This window comes from Bidens hawaiensis, unplaced genomic scaffold (assembly GCF_021521415.1).
Source record: "Bidens hawaiensis isolate Kalapana, Puna unplaced genomic scaffold, B.hawaiensis_p1.1 tig00070702_1, whole genome shotgun sequence".
Taxonomy (NCBI): Eukaryota; Viridiplantae; Streptophyta; class Magnoliopsida; order Asterales; family Asteraceae; genus Bidens; species Bidens hawaiensis.
The window spans coordinates 1-12,032 of record NW_027502413.1 but is presented as its reverse complement, the minus strand read 5'-3'; the positions used below and the strand labels follow the sequence as shown (position 1 = coordinate 12,032).

Here is a 12,032-nt window from a genome sequence, read left to right as displayed (position 1 = left end):
AAAAAACCCTGCTCGTTGCGTTTGCGAACTAACGCAAATTCAGTCGGAATCGACATTCTCGGGACAAATCGTACACAGAAAACCATGTGTTGTGGTGGTGAACCGACACGAGTTCGGTTGGTATCAGGTTACGACACCGAAATTAAAACAATAAGTTAATTCGCTCATACTCGAAATACAACAAATTAACATATTTACATAAAAAAGACCATGGCAAAAACCAAAAATATCACGTGTTGTGGTCGTGACCTGACACGGATTCGTCAAGAATCTATGAACTAAAAAAAACTCGCGGGAGAAAAAACTATAGGTCCCAACCGCGAGCATACGCGAATTTGGCCCTTTGATGGTATCAACGGAAAAAAACCCTGTATTTTACGGTAGCGAACTGGTGCGAATTTAAAAACGAAAAACAATTAAAAGCAAATAAAAAGACCAACCAACCACGTAAGGTCACGTGAACCAATCACTTGGTTGTGTTGCCAAACTTCTTAACTATTATATATAATAATAGCCAACATTTTTAACAAAAAGTTATTTTTTTAAAAATATATTAAGCTTTACTTTTATCACAAGGAAAAAAGGTTTTGACTCTCATATATATAAAAGCGATAGGCATGGAGAAATGATGCTAGTCCAACAAAGAAGGCAACATAGCAATAACAATAATAGTAAGCATAAGCATAAGCATAGGAATACCCGAAAAGGATTCCGAAATTCAGTTTCTTACCCATCAAATTCCTCTTTTGTTCTTCCTTATTTCACCATTTTTATATATATCCATCAGATCCATCTCTTTCTGCTTATTTCCACCCCAATTCTTCATCAAAAACATACATATTCCTCTGTCATCCTCCTCCGCAGCCGCCCGCCCGCCAGCCACCACTTTCAGGTTCTTTTTCTCTTCATCATTTAGTTTCCAAGATCTTTTCTTTTTATGTTTGTTCAACCACTCTTTTTAGTTGCTTCTCATTTGTTTCTTTCCTCAAATTCAATTCTAATAATTAATTAAAAGATTTAAACTAAGAAACTAACTCATTTTATTAATGCATTGTGAAATATTATATAACACAGCAGGGGAAGATCTAGGTGTTGAGGATCACAAGAATGGAAGACAATGGGGGCACTAAATTGAACGCGATTAGGCAGATTGTTCGGCTGAAAGAAATCATCCAAAGGTGGCAACATGTGACACTACGGGCGAAAGGGAACGATGAGGCGGACAACAGTCCTCCAATAGGCAACCGTTCTGGTGCAGGGATTCTGATTCGGATTCGGATGTTGAAAGATGGCTGCCAGAGTCCTGATCTACCAAATGATGTCCCTAAAGGGTACCTGGCTGTTTATGTGGGCCCCGAGCTTCGAAGGTTCATTATTCCAACGAGTTATCTTAGTGATCCGCTTTTTAAGGTTTTGCTTGAGAAGGTTGAAGAAGAGTTCGGGTTTGACCATAGTGGCGGGTTGACCATCCCATGCGAGATTGAGACCTTTAAGTACCTTCTCAATTGCATGGAACATCATCAAAAGGTGTAATAAGAACAATGTTGTCATCTAAGCTAACTTAACTTTGTGATGTTGATTGGTTGTGTTCTTGGATTCTTTTAGCATTTGAACTCTAGACGTATTCACCGTGCAATGCAAATTATGTTTTACTTTAAATCTTGTTATGTTACATGTACCTTTGTAAAACAAAAGTAATTAGGCTTGGTTGTAAAGTCATTTTAATTGTTGTGTGAATGCTTGTAAAGGGACATTGCCAATGGGGATGCTTTAAGGAAAAGAGTAAGATAATAGGTGGTGTGTACTAGCTTGTAATTAAAATAAGATAATATAATAAGGGATTAGGGATCATGTGAGTGATGGGTGCATGTGCTTAAAGATTTGTGGATCATGGGGAGATCTGTATTATATAAGTAACATGATATTATAACTATGAGACACCTCATAGCAACTTTATATATTAGATAAATGAGAGATGAAGAGATTTGGGAAATATTTTGGGTATATGAGGAAAATCATTCTTCTGCTGGCAGTATAATGTGGGCTAGAACATTCAAGTTGAGTTCTTGAACGCTTAAGCTCAAATTGTTATATGTTTCTTGCTTATTTTTTCTATTTATGAGTATTCTAAATTGTAGAGATCTGTTGGGCTGCCTGCAAGACAATGTTTAATTTTAAATATAAAATTGGGCCTTCTTTTCAATGAAGTCAAATGTTAAGATCAGAGGTGTACAAAAAAACCGGTTTGGGACCGGTTTTAGGCAAACCGAACTGAACCGAACCGGTTTGGGTTTAAAACCAGTTTCACCCAAATCGACCCAAACCGTCAGTTTCAGGACCGGTTCCCCTTAAGATCTACCAAACCGGTTTTAAAACCGAACCGGTTCGAGGAAAACCGGTTTAAAACTGGTTAAACCGGTTTATAGATCGGACCGAACCGACGTGACCAAATCCGGCTATCTTGCTTCCAAACCGGTTTATAAACTGAACCGGTTTGAGTCAAACCGGTTTTGAACAGCCGTTGACCAAACCGGTTCGGTTTGGGTTTTAAACTGGTTTTGTGCACCTCTAGTTAAGATATGAAATTTGGGCCTTCTTTCATATGAAGTCAAATGCTAAGATATGAATTTTGGGGGTTTTCTCATGAATTCAATGTTTGGACATGAAACTTGGGCAGTCTTTCCAAGGAAGTCAAATGTTAAGATGTGAAATTAGGGCTCCCACGAAGTGAAGCCTAATGTTAAGATATGAAATTTGGAGCTTTTTTTGAATTCAATGTGAAGATATGAACTTTGGACCTTCTTTCCAATGAAGTCAAATGCTATGGTATAATATTTGGGCCACTTTTTATGAATTCAATGTTAAATTAAAACCGGACCTTCTCTCTCCTAAAGTCAGCCCATTATAGAGGTGCAGATATTGGGCTTTTAGCCCAAAATGGTTTGTGTTGAAACCGGGCCGAGTTGGGTCAAACAAAGTCACCCCCAGTTTTTGGCGAAACCGGTTCGAGTTCCAACCTGGTTTTGGAGGGAAAAGGAACTTTTATGACCTATTTGACAGATTCAAACCGGTTTCAAAGTATAAAGTTACCAACCGATTTCAACCCTTCAGTTCAACTCAAACCAGGCTCAACAAAATCGGGTTCGGTTCCAATCTGGTTTTTTGTTCACCCCTAGTTCATTAGTTTATTTAAGGGTGCCAATTTCTTATCAACGTAAAACATTGAAAGAAACGTAATGCCCAACAAGTGCTACAAAGGAATCCTTGATCTTATGCAAAACTAGTATTTTATGCAACGAAATGACAATGCTACAAACGTAAGGCCCAAGAATTTGTGTAAAAGTATATCTCAAAATTATATACACTCTTACGCACATCAATGACAATGCTACAGTGACTAGTATTTTATGCAACGAAACTTGTCATATAAAAAAAGAGTGAAAAGGTTACCTAAAATTCGAGAAAAAAATATGGGATTGGCATACAAGCTTTTCCAACTCCATCACCAATAGTGACATTTTATGAACTGTGAAGCAGTTATTCTTGTGTTCTTGATCTTATGCTACTTCTTTCAATGATAAGTTTTGTGAAAATGTAAAAGTCCAAGATGGTGTCATCAGAGTGGCGTGTGTTAATATCCACGAACAGATCTACCCTACGACGCTATGAGCGGAAATCATAACGTAGTGAAAATACTTGAAACATCTCCTTAATCTCTCATCTATATCATTGATAGCAAAGGTAATACAAGATATATGACAGTGTAAGCCTAAAGTACAAATTGGATCACTCCACTAACTGGTCAGGAGCATCAAGTATAACAAGCGATCCACTAACCTATTTATAGTTACACATGAAGACTTATGCGCCGCATATCTTATACGCCGCATAAGTTGCTTCTTATGAGTTATGACATTAACGTATAATTTTACTTACTATCACATGCTATCACGACCTAACCAATACAAGACACAAAGTACTAGACATTTCATGTTCCTACAGACTCCCTCTTGGTTAGTACTTGTCTTGTGGCATCTAAGCAAATAAACTTTTCGATCTTCAACAAACTCCCCTTTTGATATTGCTTAGATTTAGGTCACAAACTCCTTAATCATCAAGTTAAAAGACTTCTCTTCACTTTATGCTTTCCCGATCTTTTAGAATGACTTCACTTTTAAGTCCTCTTTTGTAAAGATTTGATAATCAAATTATATTCTCGTCGGCTTGAAACTTTAAGTCTTCTAACTTTCATAAGTCCCACAAAATATTCAAACCATTTGCTATCTCATTCCAAATCCCATTTTCATCCATGATGAATCCACAAATACATCTTGATAAACAACTTTTAAGCAACTTGTATTTGATCTACTAATTCCAATAGTCCAATCACATGGAAGTCAGACATGCACTCCCATGTCTTCTCTCCAAATAAAAAGGTCTTGAATTCTCAAAGTACAAGCAAATATAGCTTATAAACGACAATAACGGATATGCTCATATTTCAACGTGTACGTCTAGTATGCATTGCATAATCTTGTATGAACCAAAAGATCTTATAAGCATGAAAATACTTATACATTGACATTTCAACAATGTAAGTGATATAGAGAGGATACAGCATGAAGATACATGTAAAAAGTGTACCGTATATGTGGTGAGGTTAATTATGCGGCGCATATGTTATGCGGCGCATAAGTTGTGTCTTTGAAGGTTTTTGCTACAATTTTCTGGAAAAACGATGTAGAAATGATCTGATTCTTGAGTATATTGTTCAAAACCATGAATACAACAATCCTTAATTGGTGAAATTTGAACGGCTACATCGTCTGGAATGATAAAAAATGTGTATAAAAAGAACATTTTTTAGCATTTCTAGGTAGATCAGGAGCCACTAGGCTCTGATACCAGTTAAAAGTCCAGGATGGTGTCATCAGAGTGACGTGTGTTAACATCCACGAACAGATCTATCCTACGACGCTATGAGCGGAAATCATAACGAAGTAAAAATACTTGAAACGTCTTTTTAATCTCATCTATATCATTGATAGCAGTAATACAAGATATATGACAGTGTAAGCCTAAAGTTCAAACTGGATCACTCCACTAACTGGTCAGGAGCATCAAGTATAACAAGTGATCCACTAACCTATTTATAGGTGTGCACATGAAGACTTATGCGGCGAATAACTTATGCGCCGCGTATCTTATACGCCGCATAAGTTGCTTCTTATGACATTATGATGTGCTAAAAGTAGTTATTAATTTATTAACTAAATAAATGCTAATCTAGACACTAAGTAATAATTCTAGACTCTTAACTTAACTAAAACTACTAACCGGCAAGTGAACCGGTCGACTCTAGTACAGCTAAGTAAGTCCCGATATCGAACCCACGAGACTCTTTAAATTACGTAAACTAGCTAAATTAGACTTAACTACAGACACGACTATTTATTTATTATTATTGGGGGGTTTACTAAAATACTAATATTAAAGTAAAAATAAATTAATCACTAAGACTTAAAGATGACTTAAACATAGACTTAATTCAGATGATGACAGGCAACCACCTAGGCTAAAATCTCTTAAGTTTCAGTTATCAATTAACCGGGAAAATATTTAGTTATGGAACTGGGATCGTAAAATAGACGCTTAAAAGAAAACCCGAACAGGACCCCTGACCCTTCTCAAGAAGACACCTATGGGTTTCTAATAAGTTTTAACACTCACCAGTAATAAAAATCAAGTTTCCTTACGGTCACCTAATCAATTACAAACTAGTTCCTTTATACGAAATCCTACCTTACAGCGCGGAAATCAAAGGCAGTCTAATATATTCCATTGACTCGATAGACAAAGTTAAACAATCAAACTTAGACGGACTCCTTACAAAGAACTAAATCTAGCAATCCTGATCAACAAAGACCTACCAATAACCTAGCACCTTACAGCTATTTAGGTTAGCAGCACACTTAGGTTTATTTGATTAAATAATATTATTCCTATGATCTTATTCGAAATCAATCATAAAGTAGTCAAAGACACAAAGTAAATGACCTAATAGTAACCAATCTTAATGACAAACAATAATCAAGGCAACTATGGAATAATAAAACTTAATTAAACAACCTCAAGTACGCATACGCATCAACTCAATATAATTAAACATTTTACTAGTTCATAAAACCATAACGATAAATAAAACCCAAGCCAAGATCAAACGTCAACAAAAGTTCATCATAAGCCTAGGCGGTCTAGGGTTTAGCCAACAACCATACTCAAGAACAAAAGAAAATAAATTGGTTTAAATAATAAATTCATGATGAAAATAATGAATTCAAATCAATAATAATGATGCTTGGATGAGTAGGTGTTAAACCCAAACGCTCACTGCTCGGACCAAAGGCTTTCTTTCTTTCTTCCGTCGAACCCCAAGAGGAACCCCTGCTTTTTTTTGTCTTCCAATCAGCCGACCACCTTCCCAATTTATATTAGAAAACCTGCCGACCTTTTTTTCTTTCATAATTCTTCCAGGTGGTCTTACAACTTGACTTTTGAGTGGGCTCGTGATGATCTTCTTTCAAAGAGTGGGTGGCCCAACCAAATATATTCTCATAGCTCGTATCTCTATTTAACTTCCTATAGATATTATGTCAGGCCCCACTTTTCTTTTATTAATTTCGCATAAGAGTAATTTCCAAAAATAGCCAATAATTTCCTTTGTGATTAATCTGTGACATGATTTCAATTATTAGTTATAATAGAAACATATTATTAAATAAACGTATTTAGCTAAACTTAGGATTTGTTGAGTCACGTTTAATAATAAATTATTTCTCATTATTTTATCTTCTCTAAATAGTTATTTTCTTTTTAGAATCTACTCGTCTTAAAATTTAAGATAATACTCTATGTTAGTTCGTTTTCTTTTGAACCCACTTAAAATATGAATATGAATCAAATAGGAGTAATGTTAACAAAAACTAACTCAAAGCAGCTTCAAAGAGTATGAAATATTAATATAAAAAGTATGTCTAATCTAGCTCATATCAGATTAACGTACAATTTTACTTACTATCACATGCTATCATGACCTAACCAATATAAGACACAAAGTACTAGACATTTCATGTTCCTATAAAATGAACCTTTAAACATGTTTAAAGAACTAAAAAAGAGAAAAAGTTTTGAAACAAAAAAACAAAATAAAAAACAGTGAGGTTTTGAAGAAGAAAAACGACACTAGAGAAAATAAAAACCGGATATACACCATAAATGATTTTTTCCCTAATAGAATGGGCCTTAAATTTCGGGGTTAGGGTTGTTTGGCTATTGAAAAGGTAGGTCCCAGCAGAGCCCAGTTGGACCCGCAAGACTCACCTTCAAAAGAGACGTCTGCGCAGAAACCAACTGGATCCGCAGGACCCACCATGCTCAGAGACGTGACGTCCTTACGCGCAGTACGCAAGCTGTTCCCGCAGGAAATGCCTCCCAATGGTGAAGGACTCTGCCTGTTCCCGCAGCTGCGGATACAAGCCATCAGGGAAGGCCACCCGCGCAGCAAGGCTACACGCACAAGGCACTTAGCTCTCAATCATTCAGTTGTCACCTGAAGGAATGAGCAAAGCCGGGAACAATCCCGCACAAAGGCGGGAGGGGGAATACTCCCGCCCAACTAAGCCAGTCCGTACGATACGGGAAGATCTTCTGTACTGTACCTGACGAGGTATGGGCAAAAGATCTGACCAAAGATACGACAGCTTATTGACAACAGTATGGCGAGCAGCATGCTCTTGTACTGTATGTCACTATTAGCCGCTGCCTACTCACCAACTCCTGTCATACCACGTGCATAGCCGGCAGTTGGTGGAAAATGAATAGTACACAGCAGGCCTGGTCACTATCAGCCGCTGCCTACCCACCAACTACCAGCAGGGCACGTGCGTAGGCCACAGTTGGTAGAACAGGAATACTATTCAGCCGGCCACACCTCCTTGGAAACCTACCTTCGGCTATAAATACCCCAAATGGTATGATCATATTATCATCATATATTATCTTGTATTACATATTATACCTGATATCTGCTCTAGCAATCTCTTAATATACATTTATATTTAAAGAGCAATCTAGTCTGATTCTCACGCCGGAGGGTGGTCACAAGGAGGAACCCCCCCTTCTCAGTGACGAGCTCACGGTCTGTTTTGCAGGTTATCAGAAGAACCATCTTTGCCGGGTCTAACCCCTCGTGGGAAACATCTATCCAACCCCCAGGTTATCCGTAATCTGCCCGGGGTCAGTTAGTGTTTCTTCATTTTGTTTTGAATCTTAAGAGATTAGATTGATTAAGAGATAGCGTCAGAACCATTCAACATATTCACTACAACATCTAATCTAATCTAACTAATATAGTAAAGCAATTCAATTCTCTCCATAAGTCATTAATCTAGGATGTTTACATATGACTCCACATCATCACATTTCCATATAATTATTTTCCACACATTCACAATAAATTAAATCAACAAAAACAACAAATGCGCGACCCGTTTTGTATTTGTATATAACCCGATACACAGATTAAGCCTCCTGTTGTTTCTTTTCATCCTCTCAACCGTAATCTGTTTCTCCGGCCTTGATTCATCAACGATGCCCTTCCTCTCATCCTCTCAAACTTCACTAACCTAAGAATAAATTTATTATTTACAATAGGGATTATTTACGTAACATATTGAATGTGTAAATATATTATATGTCTAAATATAATATTTAGTATGCCGGTTAGTTGAAAAAAACATTCTACGTGTAAATTTATTAAGAGGTATAAATGTATAATTTGACTTGACTGGATCACATTTATAATTGGAATTTTTGGCTATCTTGCTTTCGGGTATATCCTATTTATGTAAGATGTTTGTGTAAATATATTATATGTCTAAATATATTATTTATATTCTAATAATATTATTAATTAATGATTAAATAATGAAATGAATTTGGTAACGGGTTTACCAATTATAATCTTTGACCTTAACAAATCTCCTTAAATTAGTCAACAGGTCAAATTATTATAGTTAGATAGTTCCAAAAATCAAGCGCTGGATTTTTATTAGAAATTATATGCTACATTTATAGGCTTGCTTATTTATAGGGTTTTATTTATAGGATGTATATTGCATTATATTGAATTCGATTTATTGTATTTATTATTTAATTAAAACGGTTTCTAAACTTACGGTGTTTAAACATCTTCATATGTAGTATATAACATCCGCTCATAGATGCATTCTCCACATTAAAAAAATCCTCTGTCTTTGAAGCTTTTACAAAGTAAGTTCTTCAACTGTGTTAGTTATAAATTTTTATATTTAAACGGATTATTTCAATTTTTTCACATGACCAACTTTATGTAGCTTTGTCAAGAGTCAAGAGTCAAGAGTAGAGCCAGTATTAAGTTAGTCATACTCGACAAAGACTCACAGCTTACAAATAAAACAACAAACGTTGTTTACAATGAGATTTTCGGAAACTTAATGTGATAAAGTTTAAACCTAAAACAGCAAACGTTGTTTACAAGGAGATTTTCGGAAACTTAGTGATAAAGGTTAAACATGGTTTGTATTTGTAAGCTTAGTTTTCAAATAATATTACAAAATCTATTACTAATGTGTTTTTTTTTTTGTTTTTTTCAGGTATAATGGTTCATTTATGTTATATTATTTCTTATTTACTGAATTGTTTATTTATAAAGTATTTTCTTTTTATGTTATATACTATAATTAAACATCTTTTGTAATATCTGTTGGTAAAAAACTCATGTCACATATTTGTGTTGCTTAAATATGTTTTTTACATTTTATATTGTTTGTTGATATGTTTTTCACCCGTGTGTAACACGGGTTATTATCATAGTAACTATTAAAACACTCCATGAACCATTAAGACTTTAAGAGGTGTCTTCTATTAACAATCCATATTAATATTTATTAATTCAATTTATTTGAATTAATGACAAGCTTATTTCATGCCTTGACATCCAATGACTACTTTGAAATTATGATTAGTTATTGAAATATTTATTGCATACAAATCTGTTCCTTGATTTGTGCATTGTATTGTTAATATATATTGTAATATTTCTAGTGAATAAAATAACCTTTTGATATTTCAATCACTATTCTATTATCAAAATGGTATCACAGCTCTCGAGTCACAAATTCATCACTAACATTTAAATTTTCCCCATAGTGTCCTTTACCACACAGCCGCTGCCACATTCCTTTTCCTCCATAATCCAATTTGACAAAACTCTAAGTTTATCAAGCCTAACACAAACCCATCATCTAATCGTAACCATCCCTTTTTTGGCAAATGCCAATGGTGTCACACTAAAGGGCATATCCTCACCACTTACCCAATCTTTAAGAAACTAATGTCACACGTTACCGTACCTCCCTTTATTCACAACCCCACCACCAAAGTAACACCCCAAGTCAACATGATGACCATGCAAACCAACCGTACTACAAATTGGTTAATGGATAGTGGAGCTACATATCATGTTACCAATGACTTAAACACGTCGGCCAACCACGTACCATACGATGGCACCGAGGAAGTTATAATTGGTGGCGTTTCATCTCTTTAATTTACTCATATTGGTTCTCTTCTTATTCACACACAAACCACTACTCTCATACTAAAAAATGTTCTTTGTGTTCCAACCATGACTAGAAATATTATTTCAATATCTCGTCTATGTTATGATAATCATGTTCTAATCCAATTCTTTCAATGTACTTTTCTTATCAAAGACCCAAATTCCAATATCCTACTCCTTAAAGGACAAGTTAGCAATGGGATTTATGAACTTACTTCTACATCCTCCCATCCTCCGTCTACATTTACAATTCAAAAGAGTAAGTTTTGGCACCATAGATTGGGGCATCCAAACACTAAGGTTTTAAAATTTGTGTCTTCCTTTGTCAATTGTATTTCACACTTAAATAATAATTGTAACTCTTGTCACATAGACAAGAGTAATTACCCTTTCATAAATCTACTTTATTTCCAATGCCCCTTTACAACTAATATTTTCTGATGTTTGGTCTTCACCAATTACTTCAATCAATGGTTATAAATACTATATTATCTTTGTAGACCATTTCACAAAATACATATGGTTGTATCTGATCAAAAATAAATCCGATTCTTTATCTATATTCATTCGTTTTCAAAACATTGTTGAAAACTATTTCTAAACAACCATTTTAAACAATTATTCTCCGACATGGCGGCGAATACATTAAATTTTCTTCTCACCTTCAATCTCGAGGCATCTCTCACCTCACCTCACCACCACATACACTTGAACATAATGGATATGCCGAACGATGTTATCGTCATATCGTTGAAACCGGCTTATCCCTACTTACACATGCCAATATTCCCACTACCTATTGGCCCTTTGCCATGACAACCGCCGCCTATCTTATTAATTGGTTATCTACACCCACTCTCCAAAACATGTCACCATATCACAACTTATTCAACAAACAACCAAATTATGAAAAATTAAAAAGTTTTGGTTGTCTTTGTTTACTTTGGTTAAACCATACTCGCCTCATAAATTAAATCTAAAGTCCAAACCTTGTATTTTTGTAGGCTACTCCCCTTCTCAAAGTGCACACTATGAAAATCATTTTCCATATGAAGACCTAACAAGTACTCAAGTCTCACCACCAAATGCTCTAGCATAGCTTCCTCTCACTAAAAAAATAATCTCCACACAAACTCCTTCTCAACCTATAAATTCTTCTACTGCTAACGTTCACCCAAATACATCTTCCACTCCTTCTAGCCCATCTATCCATTCTACACCCACTACTACCTCCAGCCCATCAACCAGCATGCCTACACCTAATCCCTCACCCACTTCCATTTCCCAACCACTCACCCAAGTCCAAATTATTACACCCCCACCACCTGCTTCCGAAAATAATACCCAAAACCTACCATCCCCTACTTCAGAA

The 12,032-nt window shown here is 35.6% G+C and overlaps 1 protein-coding gene across 1 annotated transcript; it reads left to right on the top strand.

Annotated features, from left to right (window-relative positions):
* The first annotated feature begins 1,107 nt into the window (after nucleotides 1-1,107).
* Nucleotides 1,108-1,533, top strand: LOC143605663 (auxin-induced protein 15A-like). The gene has a single exon (XM_077081693.1). The coding sequence runs from the start codon at nucleotides 1,108-1,110 to the stop codon at nucleotides 1,531-1,533; it is 426 nt and encodes a 141-aa protein (XP_076937808.1).
* Nucleotides 1,534-12,032: the final 10,499 nt, after the last annotated feature.